General features: G+C 49.9%; 1 protein-coding gene across 1 annotated transcript in view; it reads right to left on the reverse strand.

Moving 5' to 3' along the window:
- The window catches only part of LOC101641243 (myosin phosphatase Rho interacting protein), a 125,027-nt gene that overhangs the window by 54,377 nt on the left and 45,040 nt on the right, over window positions 1-25,610 (reverse strand). The window contains exons 4-5 of the mRNA XM_045293306.1: window positions 5,422-5,573; window positions 2,507-2,591 (exon numbers count right to left, since the gene is read on the reverse strand). Coding sequence (XP_045149241.1) covers window positions 2,507-2,591; window positions 5,422-5,573 — 237 coding nt within the window. The remainder of the gene's footprint in view (window positions 1-2,506; window positions 2,592-5,421; window positions 5,574-25,610) is intronic.

The following is a 25,610-nucleotide window of genomic DNA, read 5'->3' on the forward strand; positions in this document are numbered from 1 at the left end:
TTGTTGTGCTTCAGGGCCACTCAGATGGGGTTCAGAGCAGGAGAGGATGGGGGGCAGAGGCCTCTCACAGCAGGTGAATCACAGCGGGCAGGGCAGCCTTACTCTTCACTCCCCATGTGAAGAAGGGAGGGCTCAGCCCTGGGGCTGGGTGTGGTACAGCCCCAAGCAGAAACCATGATTTCTGCAGAATGAGAAGCCCTGGGTGGGCCCCAGGGCTCAACCTTGGGGCAGAGGGAGCCCTCCGGTACTAAGAGCCGGGTTCATCTCACAAGTCTCTGAAAAAAGCGACGGGCAGAAGTGAGAGAATGGAGAGCCTGGTGGGCTGGGGAGAAGGGAGGGCCAGCCTGGAGGATGACAGGGTGGGGCTGGGCACATGAAACACCAGGCCCCCATATCTGCTTGGGAACCCGGCTGCCAGCCTTGTTTGGCGGAGAAGGGCAGGTTTCCAGGCGTTCACACTTACATGATCTTTTCCTTCTGCTCTAGGTTTTGGGTGCCAGGAAAGAGTCTTTCTGCTGAGAGCTTAACAGGGCTAAGGAAGGTGCTCCCTCCAGCTTCTGAGCGTGTTGCTGTGAGGGATCCTTGCTACCCAGGACACCACACCTCCTGCTAAAGGTGGTGTGCTCCCCCACAGCCTCTTCGACTATCATCATCTTTCCCCCTCGGTGTTGTCCCTACACTAGTGGTCTCTCATATGAAGCCTGACCTTCCAAGGTCCACGGCTTCCCAACAGTGCCTTTCTTTAAGGGGACTCCCTGCTAGACTGAGGGCAGCAGTCAAGGCTAATAGGGCACAGCAACAAGATGCCTTAAACCTTTGGCTTGTGTGGTCAGCAACTCTCTTGGGTCATCTAGGCCATGGAGAAGGGGTCAGAGAAGGGCTAGGCTTCCAAAGGACCCTGAGGTTTTCAGCTTTACTGACCTGACCCCCACCCAACTCTAGGGCTCCCATCTGCACACAGCACCAGGAGGAAAGGTGAAGCAGCAGTTCTCAACCTGTGGGTCGTGATCCCTTTGGGGGGTCGAATGACCCTTTCACAGGGGTCACCAAATTCTTAACAGTAGCAAAATGGCAGTGATAAAGTAGCAACAAAAATAATTTTATGGTTGGGGGGGGGGGTCACCACAACATGAGGAACTGTATTACAGAGTCACGACATTAGGAAGGTTGAGAGCCACTGCTCTAAAGGCTAAGCTGAATTGGCTGGGGCAACAGACCCCAAGTTCCCTGGGTCTAGGAGATTTTCAGGGACCTTTCTGCCTTGTACAGACCTATAGAAGGTACCAAAAAGGTACCTGCAAGTAGCAATGGTCAGAGTATTTGGGGGGGTGGGGGGGGTGGATTGTCACTGTGGAGGGGTTATTAGGGGACAAGCAGAGTCACTAAATCCCCTGGACTGGCCCAGTGTCCTCTGCACTGGAAGTTACCTTATTTGGAGTTAGAAGCTCTGCTCCCATGGCATTTCCAAGGTGTCACCATGGAAACGCAGCATAGGCCCAAATGCTGCTATTCTGTCTAACTTTTCTTTTTTTTTTTTCATCTCTCCAGCCAGCAGCTTTGGGGGATTTGCGTGTTTAACTGCTGCTCCCGGCAGGAAGCACCACGGAAGTCCCATTTTTAGTCTCTGGGAATGGCCCTGATTGCATTTTTGCCAGTTGCCTCCAGAGACGCTCACAGTCCGGGGATGCTGCTGGCCTGCCTGGCAAGGGACAGAGAGAGGGTGGACTGAGACAAGGCATGCACAAGGAGGCCCTGATGGGCATGGAGAGAAGGGGCTCAGGCAAAGAAAGCCAAGGGGACTGCGGACTGGAGGCCCTGTGCCTTCTGGGCACCCCATTCTCCTCTCTGCTATGAGGATCAAGCGAGAGAAGGCGGCCCAAGGGCCCCGGGAGGAGACCGGCAGGCCTCCATGCTCCTTTTTGTGCTGCAGCAACTCTCGGACTTAGATATCCAGCCCCCTCCCTGACATTCTGCAGAACAGGAAGCTGAGGCTCAGAAAAGTGAGATCACCCCATCAGGGCCCAACAACATGGCGCAGGGGGGGAGGGGGGGAGCATGGGTGGCAGGGAGACGCAGAGCGCCGGTCCAGACACTCTGAGGAGGGCGGAGGAAAGGTTATTCGACACTTGAGGTGTTTGGAGAAGAAGTGGACCTGGTGGCATGACCGTCACCTCTGCTCTGAGCACACAGGAGCCAAGGAAGTGAGAGGGTGTGTGCACACACTGCAAAATCAAGGCCAGTACCAGAATTTACCATTTAGGATCCAAGCCCAGAGCATGCGCAGGGGCCCCTGAGAGCCCGCGGTCTCCTGGGTGATGGCTGCAAGGGCACCTACTTCTGGCGTGCCTCTCCTCGGGTTGCGGAGAGCATGGCACATGCTGTGCTGCACAGCACTTGTCTGTTGGCTACAGCCCCATCCCAGCCCAAGCACACGCAACATCACCCTGCTCCCTGAGTCTACGAGGAAGCACTCTCCCTTCTCCCCAGGCCTCGAGGGGGTGCCTACCTGTGGTGTAGGAGGCTCTACTTTTCGTTTCTTCTTCTGGTTCTGCTTGTTGGTCCGAGGGTAGACCATGAGCATCTCCAGCCATCTGGGGAGAGAGGAGAGTGGCACCCCATGAGATCCTTGTTCAGGGATCATAGCTGTGGCCCTAGGGGCCAGTCTACCACCAGGTCCAGTGGGATCAAGTCTTTGGTCTCTGATGCCTGCGTGCAGAGCTGTCCCAGGCGAGAGTCTGCCACCTTGGGATGGGTGAGTAGAGCCAGCAGAGTGGGCCAAGGTAGGGAGCACAGATTGGCCCCAGGGTTGGACGCTGACCCTGTGATGGTCATGGTACCAGTGGGGGTCGGGGGTGGGAGTTCACACGTCCTGAAGCGTTGGCCGGCCACATGGTGACTGTTTCCCCCAGCAGCCATGTTCTCAGGGTCAGTCTCAGCTCTAAGTCCTCCCTCAGAGCAGACCTGGCAGGGGCACAGATGGGCTGGGCTTAATGTTGTATAGGGCTGTCTTGAGGCAGGAGTCCAGGAGTTGTGCCACCAAAAAGCCCTGCAGCAGGTGGCCTTCTTGACCTTTCAGCTCTCTGCTTGGCCCTATCTTCTAAAGGGAGGAGCCAGCACTAAAGGCTGTAAGATCCACCTGGACAGGCAGCAGGGAAGGTGGCAGGGCAGAGGGAGAACAAAGGTCCACAACCTTGGTAGCCCTAGCCCCTGGGCAATTTACTAGTGGACAGAGAAATGGGCTTCCTAATAGACCTACATAGTAGAGGGTGGGCAGGAGGAGGGTATCCTGGGAGGATCCTACTGACCAAGGGGGCACTGGCAGCCTAACAAGGCCTGTGGCAAGCAGTTCTTGCCTTGCTGAGAAAGAACCAAGGTCATGCCCATTCCATCAAAGCCCAAGCCCTAGGCCTGCAGACCTTTCTCCATGGGCTGCAGAAGCAGAACAGACTGTGACACAATGTCCCTTTACAACTTGATCCGGGAGGCAAATTCCCACACAAATGGGGGAATCACTGGCACAGGGCCTCTCTAGATGTCCTGCAGCCCTGCCCTGGTCTGGGTGCTTGCTGAGGGGGGCACAGCTACGGGAACAGGAGAGCCTAGGTGATGGGGCCTCTAGGCAGCACAGTAGGAGCAGGGGTATTCTGGGGCTGTTCCTAGGCCTCCCATGACTCTGCTTACACCAGCCATGCACCTGGTGATACCTAGGGAAGATGTGCCGTGGAGGCCACATTGGTGCTGAGGGTGGGCACCCTCAGAGCATAGCTGGTGCTTGTCTCTGCACATCAGGGCGGGAGCTGGAATCTGGGTGGCACAGGCCCCGCCAATGGTGGTAGGCCCTATCCTCTGCATTCAGATTGCTCACAGGAGTCAGCAGGATGTGTTGTCAGAAATCGGAACTGAGTGCACCCAGAACAGAGGGAGTGAGAGGCTCAATATGGACACAGGGCCATGGCTCAGGCCGGCTCTCCTAGTCTGGAGGGCAGCATCAGAGTGAGTGAGGGTGAGGGAGTGGGAATCGGGGCAATGCTGAAATGCCAGGGAATGGCGAGGAAGGAATGCCCAGATGAGTGCACAGAAGAGACGAGACCATCATGGCTAGCCTCCAACTATACTCTAAGGAATGGTGTGACATGGTGGACTTGTCAGCCCGCCACATTCCTTGTCCAGCTCTAGGCAGCACACAGTGGCCCATTTGGCTGGCTCTGGACCTCCTCTGGTTTCCTGTGAGAGGGTTGGGCTGGACTCCCTTGATGGCTCCCTATCCCATGCCTAAGAGGCACAGATAGCTGTGGTAGTTCACGTTAGCTTCATGTTAACTTGACATACAGAAGTGTAGGGGTGGAGTTTAGCCTGTCAATCAGGTCACAGCGTGATGGTACCTCCTTGTGGGTGTGGAATTCTCATAAGACGCATCCTGGGAACACCCCCCTCCCCCTCCCCCTCTTCTTTACCTTCCTGCTGGTGAGCTACTTGGAAACCTGCCGGAGGCCTGCCAGACCTCTGGAGATGCAGAGCCATTGGATCCATAAGACTTTGCACCTACCGGCCCGGGATATTCTTGTATTCTGCATCATTGCATGCAGCTGCATGAGTGTGAAGAGGGACTTATGGACTAGCATTGGCTTTATGGACTTGAGTTGGACTAGGTTGGGATGTTTTCTTGATATACAATTACTCCTTGATATAAAGCTCTTTCTTATACATATATGAATGTCTCTGGGTTTGTTTCTCTGGTCAACAGGGCCTAACACACCACCCTGGGGACCTGGCTTTGATGTGGAGCTTGACTGTCATATGGCTCAGGCCTCAGACCTTCATGGGCCCGGAGCCCAGGGGTGGGAGCAGTGAGATCCAGCCGAGGTCCAGCAGAGGGAAGGACTCCATCTGGGAGAGTGAGAAGCAGAGTGCGGAGAGGAAACAGGGAGCTGAACCGCCTATCCCCAGGGCGCATGTGTTCCACCTGACTCCCTGACAGGTCAAGTGCCCCAGGGTGACAAGAGGGTTGCGGGGGTCCAGGGGACAGACTCCACAGAAAGACCTTGCCTGCTGGACAAGAAAGAGTGAGGTGGAGCCATGATATGAGCCTCTAGGCTGGGAATGTTTAGCCACATGCAAGGCCCTGGGGCCCCAGTGTCCAGGCCAACAGAGGGGACCTCAAGAGATGTGGTCACAGCAGGGACTCCAGAGGCCAGGACCGAGGAGTCCGAGCTGTCCCATCCTGAAGAGGACTCAGGCTGTGTGCCACAGGTCTGCACACCACCATGCACTCTCCTGACACCAGATGCCATCTTCATGCTTCAGGCAGTTGGCCTGCTCAAGGAAAGAGGCAGTGGTGGGAGGGAGGACGTGTTCCACAGAAGCACCCATGCGGGCAAGCAAAGGGCAGCATCTGGCTCAGCAAACAGCAGGCACGCTCACCCGCTGATGATCTCCTTGTTCTCCGCCCGGATAAAATGCTCCTTCTCGGGCGTCAGGATGCACAGAGAGAACTTCTGGCTGGTCCGGCCCTCCCCGTCTACCACATCTGTGCACTGGTTCATGTTGATGGTGCCTTGGGGAAGGGTGGTAGGCTGAAAAGAGAGGAGGAGGCAGAGCACTAAGTGGCAAACTTCACAGTTACAGAACGAGGTGGCATCCACTCACTACACTCACCCCCACAGGCCTGGAACTTCTCCCCACTGCCTGGCACCTGCCCATGCTAACTCTCCCTCTAGGTTCTTGGTCTTGTGTCTTCCCCGCTCCCTCCGGTCCCAGGGGAGAAGGAAGGACAAGGGCTTGGCTTCCTCCAGAGAACATTCAGTCATGCTTTATTTCCTTGTTGTCGGAACAGGGAGGAGACAGGAGGGACAGTTCCATGGAGACAGCTGGTGGAGGGCGGCAGCCAAGAGCCTGCTCTCACAAGACAGCAGTAAGACAAGGCTCCAGAGAGGTGGGTTTCTAAAATAGCCAGGCTATTTTTAGAAGTGGGGGAGAGTGGGGTGCGGCACAGAGAAGCTGCAGCCGTGGGAGCAGGAGGCAGGGCTGGCGGGCTGGGTGGGAGAGGCACGGCATCCGTGAATTCTCTCAAGGTAGGCCAAGGAGCCTGCCGAGGGGCACACGGCACCTTTCTGTCTGGGGGCTATAATGCCAAAATAACTTTTTATCCAATCCCCAAACCCCTGAAGACATTGAACCGAGGAACTGAACACCACACAGGAAGAGAAGCCATTAAGGATGCTGTGTTCAGCATCCTGGCTTGGTGCTTTCCCTTCCACACCAGAGGAGGTCCTTTGGAAGGAGGCGCCATAGCATGAGGAGTGAGGTGTGCAGAGCAAACCAGTTACCACAGTGACTCTGGGCCGGGAATTCCTCCCTCCTTAATGCCTTCACCACTGGTGGCCTCATGACGTGGGCAGATTGCCAAGGTGTGGAAAGGTGTCTCCACACCCACACAGGGGCAGATTTCAGTGCCCAGACCCCCTCTGCTTCCAGTTTCTCCACTGAGGAGCACAGAGCAGAATGGCTGCTGATCAGCACACTGCAGTCGGAAGGCCCCCTCCCTTCCCCAACAATGAGCTCCTGGCTTGCGACACTGGGAAGCAGCCATCCTGCTAACAGAACGTGCGTGGCGCCTGGCATTGACTCGGCACTCCCACCATCACCTTTGTCCCTGGAGGGGCAGCATGGCGGCAGTGTGCCACTGGAGAAAGAAGTCCACTTCTCAACTCTAAGAAGCCTGACCTTGTGGGGTTCGGGTTTGGCCCGCCTTGCCCAGCCAGCCCATAATGTGTGCAGGCTCTGCTGGCAGGGCTTACACAGTCTTACAGAGTCTGCATCTGCCCTTTCATGGCACCCCCGGTGATGTGTTCAAGTTGTATCCTGCTTTAGAATGAACCCCGGTGGGGACATGAGCCATATCCAGAAGCCGTGTTCCCCATGGCCCAGATATCTGTGTGGAGTCCTTTACTGGTATTCTTGGAAGGGTGGGGGGTGGGGGTGTGTGTGTGGCCAGAAAAAAGAGTTGGGTGGGGCAGAATGGAGCTGAGCCATGGGCAGGAATGTGACCTTACATCAGTGCTTTCCTTAGGCCAAGAGGGTTAGACAAAAGTCCCTCCCTGCCCTGTGCCTGGAGAAGACCACAAGGGCCCAGTCTCTTACACAGATCAGAGCTATTCCCATACCTTCCAACCAGGGCTGGGGTCTGAGGAGGGGTGTCCAACATTACCATCTTTGTGTTCGGCTCCAGTCACCTGATTCTATAGATATTTCAATTTCTCCTGGCCCTATTCCTCAACACCATGTGAATGCCCTATCACATGGCCCTCTCAGAGTGCAGAAGCCCACATGCAGATGTGAGTATCTCCCAGCTGGCCCTGGACAAGGCACTTTGACACTCTGGGCCTTGAGACTCTGCTATGTGAGGAAACTGATCCCAGTGGATCTGTTAACAGAGAACCAGAATGGCAGGAAAGCGGAGGGTTAGGGGTTTCAAAGGCAACCAGAGATTCCTACACTGATCTGTAGGCCTGGGGTCTTGCCATGCTGACAACACATGCCCATCAGTGAACTATACATGCACAGTAACTTCTGTACATGGTACCAGTATATCAGCATATTATGAAAACAGAACACACACACATACCTCTCTCTCAAAACACACACACACACACACACACACACACACACACACACACGGATTCCGGTGGCTTTTCTTCCATGGAGGCCCACACCCTGCTCTGAAGACCACAGATTCTGGTTCGAGTCACTGCAACAAACTGCAAATTGCCCCTCCAGGCCTGTTCTCCCTTTGTCCCACGGGGCAGTTGTATGTGTGTACATGACCACTGGCCAGCTGTGTAGCTAGATGTGGCCATGTGGCAGAGTATCCCTGATGGAGTGAGCAGAGATGCATGAAGAACTTTACCACAGAACCCAGACACAACTTCTCTGGTCTCAGAATCTTTATTTGTGAAGTGAGCGTGCTACCTCCTTCTCAAAGGATTTAGAAGTATTAGAAAAAGACAGACCTGGCCAACTAGATAAGGACTGAAGAAAGTTGAAGTTTACTTGCTTACCTGCATGCCAGGATCTCTTTGAGGTTCTAACGCAATGACAAGCTCCTCTACACCCCTTTACATGGCTCGCCATGAGCTGGTACTAACCAATTCTATTACATATGCAGAAGGTGGAGCAAGCAGGTCAAGAGCACTCATAAAAGAAGCAAATACTGGGTTTGGAACCCGAACCCACACCTGCGACTCAAAAGCCTAATTTCCAGCGTCTCAGGAAGGAGGTGCCCAGAAGGTGGGAAGAGGCTTGCGGCTCTAACATCAGGTACTTCCACTCTGTTATACCTGGGATGGTTTCTTTTTAGTAACAACTTCATAAAGACAGAATTCACAAGCCAGTTGATTCTCTCTACTTAAAGGACCCAATTCACCATCCCAGTTCAACCCAACCAACAATAGAGTCAATTTTGAATCGTTTACCACCCCTTGCTCAGCCCCCCTCTCCCCAGCCAAAAAAAAAAAAAGCCAGAAAGAAGCCCTGTGCTCATTATCAGTCACTTGCTTTTCTCCCACTAACCAACCTCACCAGCCCTGGAAACTGCTAATCCACTTTCCTGTCACTGTACCTAGTCACAGAAAAGGAATCATATGAAGCCCAAGCGGAGTAGGGGCCATAGGCTGGGCTGTTAACTGCAAGGCCAGCAGCTTGAAACCATGCTACTGTGGAGAGTTAGAGTCCCAGAAACCCACAGGAGCAGTTCCACCTGTCTTACAGGGCTGCTACGCGTGGGAATCGACTTGAGGGCCGTGAGTTTAATGTGGTTTCCTTTCACTCAGCATACTGTTTTCAAGGCTCATCTAGGTGGTAGGTATGTACCGGTGCTTCATTCTTTTCTATGGCTGAGTTATATGCCACGACCTCACCAGCTGCTCTTGAAGATGAGTTTTCTGCTCCTGTGAAGATTCACAACCTTGGAAACCCAAAGGGGTCATTCTGCTCTGTCCGACAGGGTCGCTATTGAGTCAGAATTGATTTGAAGGCAAATGAATATACTACGTTTTGTTTGATTTCAACTCACAGTGACCCTTGTAGGACAGAGTACAACTGCCCCTGTGGGTCCAAGGTTTTCTTTATAAGAGCAGAAAGCCTCACCTTTCCCCCGTGGAGCAGGTGGGGGGTTTCAAACTGCTGATCTTGTGGTTAGCAACCAACACGTAACCCACTCCACCACCAGGGCTGCTATTAAAAGTGAAACTGGTGGACCACATCAATTAAACCTGTTTCTAGGGTACTATCTGCTGTACCAGTTTACATTCCTCCCAGCTGTGTGTGAGGGTCCAGTATTACCTAAAAAAAAAAAAAAAAAGTACTTCCAACCAAGTACTCTTGTACTAATTCAGGCCCAGGTGTGCAACAACACTCCTTTATCAAGCAATACATAATGGTCCAAGTGCTTCACACGTGTCACCTCCCGTAAAACTCAGAGCAACCCTACAGAGCTGGTGCTAGTGCCACCCCCATTCAACAGAAGGGGAAGCAGACCAGAGAGACGTGAAGTAACATACCCAATAGCTAGTACACAGTAGCTAGTACATAGCTAGTACACAGCAGAAGCAGGATTCAAACCCCTGTGCTTGGCTCTGGAGCTAGCTCCTCATTACTCTGCACTCTAGCGCCTCAGATTCACAAAGCTGGGGTAGATTCAACTACAGGTGTGCAGATGGCCAGGCTTGGGTTTAGGCTCATGCTTCAGATTCCAGTCAGGTCCCTCCCTGTTTCAGTTTAGAGGTCAGCTATGCCACCTGTATGCTTCCTAGCCAGATCCAAACCTTGAACTGCCAAGCAAGAGCAGATATCTAGGCTGTGACCTGAATCTAGCTGAAAAAACACCTGGCCTCCATGGCTCTCCGAAGTCGTGCTTCCCTGCCCCAGTTCTGCCCCTCCAGGGGCATAGAAGGAGGCCTCCCAAGAGGCCAGTTGAAACTAATTTTGTTCATCTAATTTCCCCAAACAGGATGATGTGACCAGGGCAACTGCTCTATGTTGCAATGCTAGGGACTCAGTCCTAGAGCCCCAGGGCCTCTGATCCTCTTCTGCCCTTGATGTCACCAACTAAGCTGGCAACCCTGCTTCCGGCTCAGATTGCCCGAGCCTTACTGGTGACCAGGCTGCAGGGCCAAGGCACCACACTCTGTTGAGACTCTGGCTTTTGATCTGCCTGACAGCCATCAAGGGCCACAGGGCACATCTGCCCACTGTCCCCAAGGCAGCTTCACTACCTAGCAATCTCTATCCCAACTCCAGGGCCCAACAGGTGCTTCTTAGGGAAAGCTGGCCACCTCCATCTCTCCCGGGGGAAGAAGGGTAGAATGTTGTACCTCACAATCCCCTGTGACTGTGACCTGTGGGGATCAGCACACATGCAGGTGAAATGGAAACTTTATGGAACCATGCTTACTCTAAGCACACACACCGCAGTTTTACTTTTATTGTTTAATATTCATCATGATCCACCCATAGATTATGAAAAGCACTATTGAAACCAGTACTGAGTGACAGCCACTCAGCAAGTGCTTGCCCATTGCCAGTAATGGGGTACACTCACAGGGTCACCCTGGACCACTACAGCCACATGCACAGAGGTGGATCCTCCCACACTACCCCGCCTCTTCTCGGAAAAGGCAGGTTTCTCAATACCTCCTACCCTTAAACATCCAACAAGAAATTTGCATGCAATGAGTCAGCCACCCAGGAGGTCAGCTAGCTGGGAGCAATGGTGTGTGTGGATCCCCAGGACTCCCATCACCGCTAGGGCATGAGGGAGACCTGAGGCCACAGACCCCAGCTCCCACTTCTCTCCACCCTGAGAGGCTTGCGATCTAAAGCTGACTCTGGGCTTTAGGTTCTGAACCCAGTAGGAGTGTCCCACCTTGGGCATCCAATCCAAGCGCTGCCACTCACTATCTCTGTAATTTTGGGCAAGTCACAGATTCGCAGCCTTGATTTCCACAAATCTAAAATGGGGGCAGATGTTTCTCTCGTCTCAAATGTAGAATGAATGGTACAGCCACTATGGAAAGGTTTGGTGTTTCCTCAAGAAGGTGAACACCGAGTTACCCATATGACCCAGCCATCCTCCTCTGCTGTATATACCCAGGAGAAATGAAAACAAGCACTAACAAAACCTGTATGCAAGTATCTGTTGCAGCCCTAGAATAGATGGCCAACACAAATGCCTATCAACAAAGAAATGCATTACATATGTTCTATAGCACATATGATGAAGTTCTGACACATGCATCTGCACAGTTCAGACAAACTTTAAAACATGAAATGTGAAAGAATCGAGACCCAGAAGGTTAGATATAATTTGAGTCCGTTTATATGAAATGTTCAGAGAGCGAGAGAGCAAGTGATCAGACCAGAGTAAAAATGTCCACATAAAGTGAGGACTTAATCTCTCCCCCCCCCCACCCCCTTTCTCCTCACAAGGCAGGGAGGTGCTAAGAACTGATTCAATGCCTTTGCCCTCCGTGCTAGCCAGAGGGAAGTTGGAGGGACCCTTTGGGAACGGCGTGTCCCCCACTCTGGTTACTATCCCAGTGGGCTGGAGAAGCAGGGCTCAGGGGAACGAGAGCGTACCCTGGCTGGACCTGGAGAAGCTGCGGGCAGGCCACCTCACTTCACACTGAGGGGACATGCTTCTGTTCAGGGACACCAAGGACACCCTGCTTGCTCTGAGACGGTTTACCGGAGGCTCCTGAGGCTGTAAACACCAAGGACTTGACCCCAGTGGCAAACATTCTCCTGACATTCTGAGGGCCTCCCACTCTGAGGATGAGAAGTCAGTCTGGTCACCAGTACATGCCAGGAGGAGCTATGGGATAGCCTTTTAGTGGACCCCAAGCAGTTGGCCACGGAGGCATCCATCCACCCAAGCCTCATGCCCCCTGAGCGCCCAGGTCAAAGAGTTGCAGCCTCTTTTTCCCCTTGTAATGTATATTTCTGCAGTTTGTTGAAAACTTCAAGTCTCTTCACGTACAATTCAAAGGCACCGACTACAGTCTTTGAGTGTGCCCTCTTTTACTGAGCTGTCCCCGCTCTGTTAACATAATAAACTCACTGCTCCAATCTGGGTTGCTGTCGCCAATGCAATTCCCTTTGCCCAGATCTTAAAAGAGCATACTGCTCAAGGCTAACATTCTTTACTAGTGAAGCTACACTACTGTTTCATTTTAGGAGGACTTCAGGAAATGTTTGTGACTGACAGTTTACAGATGATCTCAGGGTAATGGTCTTGGATATCCAGCCAGCTTCCATGGCTCCCAAAACTCTGGGATCCATAAGAATTTCAACTTCTGCTGTGTAATTTTCTCCTTTTGGGAAGGGTTCTTCTATAAAAATTTTTTATCAGAATATTCAGTAATGCTTGTTCAGTTATTCTGATTTCATGGCAAGCGTGGCAACTGTTCATGAAACAACATGTTCCATTTTCTCCTACTCTTGACTGTCCTTCCTCTGCTGCTCCAGGCAAACAGAGACTAATCGCTGTACCCAGGTGACCATTCCCAAGCACCTAAGACCCGTCACTACACAATGAACTAGGAGGTAGAAAAGAAGCACTAAGTATGTGATTAGTCAATTAACCGGGATGCCCCACAAAATCATGACTGAGTCTCCAAACTGCTTGTAAGTAAGTAGGCTCAGCAGCTCATCTTTTTGTCATTGTTTTAAAAAGAACAGACATACAACTTTGCTAATTCAACTTTTTCTAGTGTAAGATTTATTGGCAGGGATTACACGAATTGACTGCAATCTTAGCCTTAATGAATGTAATTTTTCCATCGCCATAAATCCAAACAGTACGCCATTAAGGAGTTTCCTCCTCCCAATAAGGAGCCTAGGTGGCAGGGGAGTTACATGTTGGGCTGCTACCCACAAGGTCAGCATTTCAAAACCACCAGCAGGAGAAAAAGGAGGCTTATTATTCTCATAAAGATTTATATTCTCAGAAACTAAAGGGTCATTAAGAATCAGACTCAATGGCAATGACTCAAGCTTTTTCTGCCTCGCAATAAAGAACCCTGTTGGCACCGTGAGTGACACACAGGCTGCTGTCAGGCCAGCAGATCAAGCCCATCAGACTGCTGTGCTTGTAAAGTTTGGGAAACCCTATGGAGCAGCCTGCTCAGTCCTACAGGGTCGCTAGGACGCAGAATCAAAGCAAAGGCAGTGGGTCTGGTTTTCTCCCAATAGCCTCCCTCTCTTCCTAGGTACATATTAACAAACTCTGGGTTCTATACATTGGCCTTTTCTTACCTTTTTATGTAAATGAGGTCAAGCAACCTGACGGACTTTACTCAGCAGCGTAAAGTCATTTCACTCAGCAAAGTAACTTCCGCTCCATCCATACTGAAGTTGTACTGAGATTCGCTCCTCTACTGGCCGAGCACTATCCTACTGTATATGTGTTCCACATTTCTTAATCTATCACCAGCAGAGCCATCCACTGTCTGGCTGTTGTGAACACAGGTGAAGAACTATATCCATTTGGGTCTAAGATGTCAAGTCTTTGGGGGTCAATTCCCAGGAGTGGAATTGCTGGGTCAACAGTAACGCTGTTGAATGTGGTTTTCTGAGGGACGACGGCACTGCTTGCTGTAAAGGGTACACCGTTTTGCATTTTCACCAGCAACAGATAAGGTTCCAATTTCCCCAAGTCTTCACTAAGTTTATTATTTGCCTTTTAATTTTAAAAGGTTTGTCATCTTAGTGGGAGTGAGCTGGTGCATCAGTGGGATTTTGATTTGCGTGTCTTTGATGGCTAAGGATGTGGAGCATCTTTTCATGTGTTGGGTGCCATTTGAATGTCTTCTTCAGTGAAATGTCTATTCAAATCCTTTGGCCATTTTATGATTGGGTTATCTTTTTGTGGTTAAGTTGTCAAAGCTTCAGACATATCTTGGTTGTTGAATTCTTATTGAATATATGGTTTCTAAAGATATTTTCCTAACCAGGATCTTGCCTTTTGACTTTTTTGGTAAAGTCTTTTGCCAGTCAGCTGAAAGAGTAGTTTCCTTGGGTGTGGGGTCCGCCTGCAGGATACAATGGATGCTCTGGCAAGGACACTCTCTCCTGCAGTCTTCTCACTGCCTGACTTCTAGTTCCTGAGACATAAGCCTGCAGAGTCGCCCGTTGGCCCTGGTGGCACAGAAGTTCAGCTCTTGGTTGGTAACCCACCAGCTATTCCTTGGAGAAAGATATGCAGTCTGCTTCCTGAAGATTTCCAGCCTCGGAAACCCTTTGAGGCAGTTCTCCATCTATGCACTGCAGTGAACTCTGGACAACAGGCTGTTGATTTGGTACAATCCCACGAGCCAGCAGCAGAGGTCTCTAGCCTATCTCCTGACCCCACAGATTTAGGAGTTGCCAACCCCCATCATAGTGTGAGTCATTTCCTTGCAGGAAATCTTTCTAAATAGATTCATATACACAGCTTACTTGCTTTGCTTCTCTAGAGAACCCTGGCCAAGACGTATGTTTTCGAGACACCTTATTACTGCTGATGTTGGCCTTGGTCACCTGGCTTAGGCTGTGTCTGTCACAATTCTTCATGGTAAAGTTGTCATTTCTTACCCTTACCATTGCGTTCTCTGAAACGAAGTCACTATGGGAAGCTTACACTTTCTGGGGGTGTTATGTCCCACCTCATTGATAGTGGCATATCTAAATTATTCAGACTTTTTCTGCACAAGAGATGTGTCTTCTCTCTCCTACTTAATTGCTTATTCAATGATTTACTTATAGCATTTATTTTGTATTCTGTGTTGTAATCCAATACTAATCCATTTATTTTGTTAATTCAATGCTACTTTATTTATTTAGTTGCTCAAGCTTTTCAGCTGGCTCCTGGGTCAGTCACTTTGACACACTACCATCAATGCTCCAGGCTCATTTTGTGTAAGTTTCCTGCCCTGGTCTTAGAACCAGCCATTTCTCCAAGGAGCTATGGTTCCCATTCCTGGAGGATGGAAACAGAAATCAAGGGCTGGGTGCCAAGTGGGTTCATGGCTATTGTGATGTCCAGCTCCCAGGTCCTCTTGGTTGACAAAACAAGGAAATGTGTGTATAAAATACTGATATAAATACTGTATAAAATATGACCTGTGTACGGATACGTACCTATGAACATATGAAGCTACGTGCGTGTATCCCCATCTGTGTCTATCTTAGCCCAAGTACAATGCTGTTGTTAACTGATGTTGGTCAGCCTGTCACTAATGGCAATGCCGACACACTGGAATGAAACACTGCCTGGTCTTGTGTCATCCCTATGATTGGTAAGGATCAGAAGACTGTGAGCCACAAGGTTTTCATGGGCTGACATTTGACAGTAGATTGCCAGGCTTTTGTTCTTACAGTCTTAGTTTGGGAGTTCTATTGAAACCCGTTCAGCTCATAGTAGCACGCAAGCCTCCACTGACAGAGGAACAGGGGCTTAGCATGACTTGTGTGCTGGCTGGGAACTGAGCCCAGCTTTCCCACAGGAGAGGAAGGAGAAAAGCCTTCCGTTGAGCCACTACTGCTCCCTAAGCCAAACTACTCATGTCTATACACCTCACCACTCTCCCTCACTGCCATCGAGCCGATGCCAACTCAGCGTAAAACTGCCCCTGTGAGTTCCCGAGACTGTCACTTTATGGGAGAAAAAAGGAGGAGTGGATGTGGTGTTTCTAACTGCTGACCTTGGGAGTCGCAGCCTAACTCATTGTCCTCATTATCCATTACCCTTGCTGCTCCCCATTTTGTGTTGACAACAGTAAAGAACGCACCATCCAGCTAGTTAGTGCATTCACAACATAGACCTGGCCGTCACAAATGCGGAGCTGCGAGGAGTAGGCTAAGGCCAGCTAGGCCAAGCTGCGGTTCTGAAAGGATGGGCACTTATGGACATAAGGATGTAATCATCCTCCATTCTTGCATGATGCCAACATTTACCCAACAACCTGGTCTTTGGAACCTAACCATGTTGACTTTGTCTCTGGCTCTTTACCACATGGGTTACTATAGCTGCCTCCCCTTGCTTGTCTGTTACCTCCTACTTCAACAGTGAGAAACCTGGTACCCACCATCTGCCATCCACTTATTTATGGTAATTGTCCAATGCCAGTTCAATGCCAAGTTTTTTTGTTTTTGTTTTTTTTAAATACCACTGGCTGGAGAACATACCAGAGACCTGAAGAAAAAACAATTCTGTCACAGTCCCTATCTACCTGAGAGTCTAGGAATGAACACAGCTGAGTATTCAATGGAAATGGTTATTAGCTGAGTATTTTATATCTTCAGCATGATTAAGTTTTTGAACTATCTTCTCTAAGGTGTGTTTTGATCAAGGAGGGAGTGGAAATTCTGGAGAGAGAAAAGGGAGAGTGGAGAAGGGAAAAAGTGTGGCTGAAGACATTTCTTCGTCAGACACAGCACTTGTCCGAGCTGACCCAAGAGTCTGTGTGTCAGGGCTGTAGGAAGAGGCAGGAGCTGGCATACAGGCCTGCAGACTGCCAGAGGGCCGTCACAGGTGATTCAGCAGCGATCTTGGCCTTGAAAGGAGAATTGCAAGGAGATTTCACATCCCAGCTCAATAGCTAGACCTCCTCCAGCTGCTGCCACCCTTAGCAACCAGTCTTTACATAGTTTAACTCTGCCTGCCGAAAGGCCTGCCCCATCTCTCTCGAAAAAAAAAAACAGCTGTTGTTTGCTACAGCTTAAAGTCCACAACACCCCATCTGCAGCCCCTCCCTGCTCACCAACCAGTGCTAGGGTCTGAAACAGGGAGGAGAGGAACATGGGCGATCAAGACCTCTGCACCAAGCTAGAGAAGACAGGCAAGCTGTCCTGAATAGTAAGTGGTCAAGTTTGGCCATCTGCTGAGAGCTGGGATCATCGGGGAAGGTTTTATGAGATGGCAGAGCCCTTAGACTCTGATTCACTGGATGCTGGGCTGGGGCTGGGGTGAGTGAGGCTTGGACCCCAAGTGCTTCTGGTGCCAGACAAGACTGGGAACAGCTGTCTTCCAGAGAGACCTTGATCCTTGGTCATCAGTGTTCTCCAGTGGACACCACAAGCAGGCTGAGCTCTGCCAGTGAGCAACTTCTGGTTTTGGCTGGTCATGCAGCTGTCCTGAATCACTCACAGTTTTTGGCTATGCCAGAAAGGATCTGATGAAAGATGGAGGGAGGGAGAGAAGAGACAAAACCCAGCTGAAAGCATTATACTGGGGGTGAGGGTCCAGAGTCCTGGCGTTGTAGTGGGATATGTGTCAGATTGCTGACAGCAAAGTCAGAAGTTTGAAACGCCAGCAACGCTGCCAGAGAAAGACGAGGAGGTTTTCTACGCATAGAAAGTGTTATAATCTTGAAAACCCAAAAGGGTAGGGTAGCTCTACTGTGTCCTATGGAATCGGATTGACTTGATGGCAGCGAGTTTTTGTTTTGGGGGTAGGGGAAGACAGGGGTATCTGCGGGGAAAGGAGGCAACCAGAGAGGGGACTTCACACAGTCAGCGCCCTAAAGTCCCCTCAGCACAAGCACAAGTCATACTCTCCAATATAACACAACCTGTGAAGTGGGAGAGATGGGAGGCCAGCCACCCAGCGCCCTCTTGTGGCCAGTACGGGAGGTGAAGTACTTCACTAGTGTGACGATGCCACCCACTCCAGCTCCTCAAGTCCCCCGCGAGGCTGGACGTGCATCCCCATCTCTGCAACCCTCCCCAGAAGTTTTGTGAACAGCTCGTTGGCTTAAGTCTAGTTGAAATGTCTGGCTGGTATACATCAACTGCAAGGGGTGTGCTCAGGCCCCTTCCATTTCGATGAGCTTCGGGACTGCTCCTGCCTGCCACTGACAGACTGGAGAGGATCATATGGAGCCTTTAAAGGCAAGCCACCAGGGCCTGGGGTCACCACAGGCTACAGGACAGGGAGGACCCAAAGGATTCCATATCACCGACTGTGGAGAAACTCTTCAACATTTTCTAAGATGCAAACCAGGTAGAGCAACTCAGGACCGAGCTCCCTGCGTGCGTCTCAGAATCCTGAGCTTTCACAGTGGTCCAAATCTGAAGACACAGGAAAGCCAGGCAGAGAAAGGCAGCAGAGGAGCTAACAGGAAGCCAAACATCTGGCAGGTGTAAGCCAACTTGCACACAACGAAGGTCAGGCGGGGCTTCAGTTCTCTAGCTTCTCCTCTGGCCCCAGAGGACAAGGAGGCAGCACTGCGGGGAGCCAGGGCGGATGGAAGGCAAGGAAGGCACTGTGGGGGTGGGGGTGGGAGGTGTCTGGACTCACTGCTGGTGCTCCTGGAGAAGGAAGCCAAGCTGGGACTACGTGTTCCAGAAGCCTCCTCAGGACTGGCCCAGTGCCCACAAGCCCCAGGGACAGGAGAACCTGTCAGGACTCTGCTCCCCGTAACTACTGACTTTAGTGCAGAAACAGTGTACCCATACCCACCCATCCATGATCCTGGCTTCCCCTTGAAGACAGCTGGGAGGTTTGCAACTGAGGGGACTAAGGGTTGTGGACTCTACCTACGCCCAGAGCCCTGAGAGAGGTAGTCTGTTCTTCACAGACCCTACGGTCTTCTCCTGGATTCGTAGGAGAGCCTGTAAATGCTATGTTCCCCCAACTTCCCAAAGGGAACCTGACCTCTTCTGGGCCAAACTTGCCAAGCTGTAGGGGCAGGAGCTAAGGATTAAGCAAATGTGACAAAGACTCAAGACCTTCAGAGAGGAAGAGGGCCCAAGACTGTGTTCTTCGGGGTTTTTTTCCCTGTTGCCTCTCCTCCTTTGCTTCCAGAGAAGACACTATCCTGCTGAGAGTCTAGTTAGAACTTGAGGTTTTCAGTCAGCACTGTGCAAGGCCAGCATTTGGGAAATGAGGTCAGGTCCCTGTCTCAGTGCTCTGGTCTGTCTCTTTCCCCACCGGGAATGCCCAAACAATGGCCCAGAATTCCAGTTCCTTACTGTCAGTTAGCAGCACAGCAAGGCCCATTCTTATAGCATGCCACTCATGATATGTCCTGCCAAGTGAAAAAAACCCACAGGCTGGTTCAGAGGCAGGTTTAAAGTCAAGGTTTATGTCATAGGACCCTGCTTTCATTTTGTCCTTCAAACCTGACCTGAGACACTGAGGCCTTGGCTTACCTGCGGGGCCTCTAGTCGTCTCCACCCTGACCATGCCCACTGGTCAGACACTAGCACTCAGGAATCCAGGGGCCTGGAGGGATACTGGACCCAGGCCCCAGAGCACTGCCCACGGTGGGTCAGGGCTGCAGACAGGCCTGGCAGGGGCGGACGGGAACACACACGGTTGACTGCAACCACAGGCCAAAACCTGGTCTCCCATCATCTTGTCTCCCATCACTGTCTTCAGATGAACAGTATCTCCTTGTTACAGGGTTTCTGGATCACTAGGCACCATGTTTCCACTGCTAGTGCCACCACCTCCACCACCACCACCACCACCACTTCCGACTGTGCTGCCCCAAACAGCGTCTGGGCCACAATCTGGGGGCAGAGACTGTCCAGTGGCCCCCAGTCCAGGTGAAGGAGGTCTCTTCTCTCCACCTTGAGAGCCAGCGCAGCTCCAGAGGCCTCTGGGGTGGTCCCTCTCTCGCAGCCTCAAGACCAGCACCACCTGTGTCAGAGGTGTGGCTGCTCCCAGGTCGGGCAACCCTGGGATCTGAGGAGACCTGTGATCAGAAAATGGAGAGCCGAGCTAAACCTTCAGGTGACAAGGCTTGATGAAACCAGTCTGCTGCATCCCACCACAAGCACAGAGATGGTGCCATCACAGCTACTTTTGATGAGATCAGCGCCAGCCAGAGGAAGAACAGCATTTGTCTCTTCTAGGTCTTTGCATGAGGCTTACATAACCCTACAGAGGGGCGCCCATGATTCAGGAGGGTGTGTAGGAGAGAACACCCAACATCCACACTCTGGCACCACAGGGCAGCCTAAAGGGACACAGCCCCTCACAGTTCACCAGATGTGGCTGTTCCCACACCAACCACCCTCCCCCACCCAAACTGGGGCACAGACAATGTGATGAGGGGTGAAAGACTGGGGTGGGTGGGTGTTCCTAATCGTTCAGAGCAGAGGTGCAGCTACCAGGGTGAGCAGCTGGTGCAGTCAGGTGAGGGAGGCCTGTGGGTAATGGGTGGCGGTGAGGGTGAGCATGGAGAGACAGTCCAAAAAAACACCAGGCCTCTGTCTCCTGATAGTCAGGACAATAAGGTGACCGAGACCATGGGCAATGGAGAAAGAAAGGGTTCTTGGGGGATTCCCACATGGATAGCCTTAGGTTGTTTAGCAGGAAAGGAGAGAGGGAGGCAGAGAGCGGCAGGGAGGGAGGGAGGGAGGGAGGGAAGAAGCAAGGAAGGAAGGGCATAGCCACTCAGCAGGCAGATTATCCCTGATTCCTGCCTGTCGTTCAAGAAACAGCTCCTTTACCCAGGGACACAGGAGTCATTCTGTAGCAGGAAGGAAAAGCCACTCTGTTTAGTCACTATCAATTAACTTCACAGAAAAGGCTCCGTGTAACAAATCCCTGAATTTTACTCAGTGCAGCTCTGGTATTTACACACCAGGAAATGTCGGCTACTCACACAGCGGCACAGCATAGTGACCTGGGCTAAGTTATTAAACTCCCCAGGCCTCTGCTTTGCTGTCTACGAAATGGAGTTGATAAGACCGGTCATGGGTCTAAAGGGGTCAACACTGATACAGTAAAATGGACAGCATCTGGCACATTGCTAAATGCGTGTGACTATTTGACAAACACAGTACATGTCTTTGTTATCATGAAGAAATATGCTCAGAGTAGGTTAAAAAAAAAAAAAAAGCTTGAGAAACAAATCAAAACCACAGTGAGATACCACCTCACACCCATTCGGATGGCTATGTGAAAAAGACAGACAACAACACCAGGTCTTGGTGAAGTTGTAGAGAAACCGGATCCCTCGCCCACTGCTGCTGAAACTGCAAACTGGTACAGCCATGGTGGGAAACAGTTCAGTAGTTCCTCCAGCAATTACCAGCAATTCCCTTCCTGGGCATATATCCAAGAGAACGGAACACATAACTGTTCAAACAGACCGTGTGCATGGATGTTCACAACAGCATTATTCACAATAGTGCAAACATGAAGGTGCACATAACCTGAACGCCCGCCCGTCACGGGTAACTGGAACACCGTGCCCCCACAGAACGGGACACATGCTACAACACGGATGAAGCTTGAAAACCTTATGGTGAGTGAGATCAACCAGAGACAAGAGGGCATACAACGAGCAATTCCATTATAGGAAATGTCCAGAATCAGCAAATCTCAAGAGACAAAGTTACCTGGGACTTGGGGTGGGCATCTGGAGGAAAGCTAAGGTCACTGCTAAAGGATATAGATTTTGGGGGAGGGGGATTGCAGTGCTCTAAAATCAATGGTGACATGGCTGCATAACTCTGGATATACTAAAAATTACTAAGAGGTAAATCACTCCTGGTGCCATCACTCACTGTCTCTCCATGACAAGATTCAGGAGTCCCACAATAGGTGGCACACAATAGGTTAAGCTCTCAATGACTGACCCAAAGCCAGCGGCTCAAGTCCACCTAGAGGTACATTGGAAGAAAGGCCTGGCGATCTATTTCCCCCAAACCAGCCATTGAAAATCCTGTGGCGCATGGTTCTACTCAGACACACAAGTCAGCCTCGTGCGTCGAAACCTACACATCGGCAAATGCTGTTTTCTGATGAGCAGAATCTGTAATAAATCATGAGCCAAGCCAAGTCTTCTAAAGTGACGGTTTGCTGGGGAGAGACATTTTACACTACTGTCACCATCCCTGGAGCTGGCAGGAGAGCCCTTTGCCTCTGCAAAGATCTAGCACAGTTCTCATCAAGGGAACCATGGGAGGGCAGGAGGGAGCGTGTATGAATCACATTTCCATCCCTGTACATGTGAACAAGCACTCACCACCCCTCTATCCCCAGAATGCCCTAGAGGACCAGCTGGACTGGGGCTGCGAGGACTTTCTGTCTCTCCTTGCCTTCAGTGGACTAAGCATGCCAGACTATCTGGCCTGAGGTTCCCCCAGGCCCATTGGTCTGCCTAGCATGTGGACGGGGCGCTCCCATCTCTCGGTGGCTTGCTGCTTCTCCTGGATCTTCTCTGACCTTGCTTCCTCAAGTCCAATTCTCACCTGATCCTCCCAGGGAGCTCAGTCTCCTGGTCTCCTCGCCACACCTCTGCCTGCCTCATGAGAGAATCAGCACTGGTACTTGTGGGCCAGCTGTAAGCATGTCCAGGTGTCTGCCCCCCATAAAGCTGTCCTCCCCCCAAGGTCAGGTGGGGGGCCTTCTCACTCCACCTCACTCAATGGCTGACACATGGGAGTAATTCCTGAGTAAACAAATCAGCAGCAAGGTGCCTCCCATCTAATGAGATAAAAGGCTCCCCATGCTCAACTCACGGGTTAGGTCAGTGTTGATTAGGGCGTGGTCAAGACAAGAGGCCACACAAGACAGAACCAGGCAAGAGGCACCTGGTCTTCAGCTTGAACATCCACACTGACACCCACACAGAAAGGTCTGCCAAACAAGATGTAAGGCATCAGGAAGCCAGGAGCGGCCACAGCACCAGGAAGCCCCACCTTCCTCTGTCTTTCAAGCTCTACCTGCATCTTTTAAAAAATTTTTTTGCAAAACCAAGCAACTATATACAACAAAACAACAACAACTACAACAAACCACTGACAAAGAACAAAACAAAACACAAGAAAGAAAAGCCTGTAGTTAGTTGAAGGATCATTTGTTGGCCTTTAGGAGTGTTTCCCAGTCTGCATCTCCTATCATGCTATTTCAATGCTCATTTTAGTTCCAGGAGTGTTTTGCTTCAGGTAAGCTAGGGGGCTCTCAGAAGGCGACCCTAATTGTCTGAAATCTTGGTGCCCAGTTCCAGCTGGCCCTGGTGGTCTCAGAATAAGACTCCTCGTTGGGGTTGAGAAAACACTCTGAATGCTATTCCCATAGCTGTTAGTCATGAAGCTTGTTCCCTGTTGGGAAACACTCAATGCTGACTGGTCCCAAGAAAACACCCCCAACCTGTTACTAAAACACAACAAAGAAGCTTCATTCGGTTTGAGTCAGCTTAAAATAAAATCAGGTTGGATTAACTACTTGCAGAAAAATGAAACAGAACCCATATTTCACACCACACACAAACATTAACTTTTAAATATTCAAGCTAAAAGGAGAAAGCTCTTATAAGAAAATACACGGATCTTTTGAACCTAATTTAAAACAAACAAAAGATTATCCAATACAACTACAAATGCACAAACAGCAAAGGCAAATTAGATAACTGGAACTTCAAAAAGTTAAATCCTCACGTTCATCAAAAGATGTTATCACAGAGGGAAAAGGACAAGCTACAGACTGGGGACCACCCTCAACACAATCGCTAAGGTCATATAGAAAACGTCATCAATAGTTTAAAAAAAAAAGACACACAACCCAATGGAAATATGGACAAAGGAGAGAAACAACCACTTCACAAAAGAGGGCAAATGGTACAAACAAACAAACAAACAAACAAGCAAACCCACATGAAAAGATGTTTGTGCTTATTAGCTGTTAGAGAGATGCAAATCAAAACTATGACGAGGTATCATCTGACCCCTGCTACAATGGTACTGATTGAAAAAGAAAATGTAACAGAAAACAATAAATGTTGGTAAGGATGTGAGGAGATTGAAACCTTTATCCAGTGCTACTGGGATGATAAAGCGTTATAAGCACTATGTCAAACAGTATGGCGCTTTCTCAAAAATCAATAAATACATAAAAATAGAAAATTCTAGAATGCCTGAGATTAAACAGAAGAGACATAAACAGACACATAAACCCTTTGTTTCTTGCAGCACTAGTCATATAGCAAAAAGATGAAAACAACTTACTTGCCATCAACACATAAACACACTTTGATAAACACATACAGACATAAATAATGAAGCATAACATGAGTAAGGCAGGGAGAGAGCATGCTGAGCGGAATAAACCAATCCTAAGAGGATATATGATCTCACATCTCTCAAAGCAGAAAGCCAGGTTAGATACCGAAACCAATGTTCGGGGATGGGTGGGGACAGAAGGAGAATTACCTTCCAGATAGTAGACACTCATTATTTTTCTGGAAATAGGAAACATAACATTGAATGTGGGTAAAGTGTACACAGCTTGACCAAGGCAAATGCAGTCAGTCACTAAGATGTATACAAAAAAAGGGGAAAAGGATCTTTTGGTCATTGCTATGGAATATATAATCTTGTAACAACCAAAAAATACATATGTGAGTATATTTTTATGTAGATGCACAGGGCAAATCTGCTGCCAAAGTGTTACAAAGTAGGTACCACTTGAATGCTCCATGTGTGCCTGACTCAAACCCAAGTATTTTCAATAGCTTCATATGTATGCAAAGCTGAATAAGGAAGATTGAAGCATTGTTGCAATGATGCTGTTAATGAGGAATATTGGAAGACAAACAAATTTATCTTGGAAGCACAATTTGAAGGCTACTTAAAAACAAGATGGTGAGACGTCATGCTGCTTACTTTGGGTATGGTCCCAGGAGGGACCGAGCCCTGAAGGAGGACACTGTGCTTGGGGAAAGCAGAGAGCGGACACAAAAAGAGGAAGACCCTCGATGAGTGACAGTGACTGAGACAACAGGCTCAAATATATCAACTACTGTGAGGATGGCCAAGGCCTGGGCAATGTTTGATTCTGTTATACAGGGGTTGCTAAGAGTCAGGATTGACTTGCCAGTACCTAATGACAAAAGCATCTATGCAGTATAATCCAGCGCCATCAAGTTGCTTCTGACGTATCGCAACCCTATATAAGGTTTCCAAGACTTTAATGGAGCAGAAAGCCTCATCTTTCTCCCTTTGGAGTGGCTCATGGATTAGAACTGCTGACTTTGCGGGTAGCAGCGCCAATATCTAATCCATAGCATCACCAAGGCTCCTTATATATGTTGTATGTACAGTATATGATTAGGTACAAGCATGTGTATATGTATCTGTTTGTATTTTCATATATAAATAAAACTCATGGGGATACAGTTACATATATGCTGTTTAGATATAACTAAGAGATTGGTTTTTGGGGTTTGAAAACTCAGGACAACTTGGCCAACTGGCACAAGAGAGCTCATAAAGCTTATGTTCTACATCATGTGTGGTACATAATGTTTGGGGTCTGAAAAGCTTGTGAGTGACCATCTAAATAAGAAGCAATTACTTGCCTCTACTTGTCCGAGCAAAAGTGGAAAAAGGAAACCAATGATTCATTCTCAAGAAGAAACTAGTCGATAGAACTAATGTAAGAATCACAGCCTCATTTATTCGACCAGAAGACCTACGTGACGCCTGGCTACCACTACCAACTTTCGAATAAGGGAATAAGAGAAAAATGGGCAGAACCTCAAATTCTTAAAACACCCTGACTTACTGGGCCAGTGGAGATCCGAGGACTCCCAGACACAATTGCCCTATAATACTTT

The sequence above is a fragment of the Echinops telfairi genome, unplaced genomic scaffold (genome assembly GCF_000313985.2).
Source record: "Echinops telfairi isolate 266 unplaced genomic scaffold, ASM31398v2 ScPeMD7_2010;HRSCAF=2546, whole genome shotgun sequence".
Classification (NCBI taxonomy): Eukaryota; Metazoa; Chordata; class Mammalia; order Afrosoricida; family Tenrecidae; genus Echinops; species Echinops telfairi.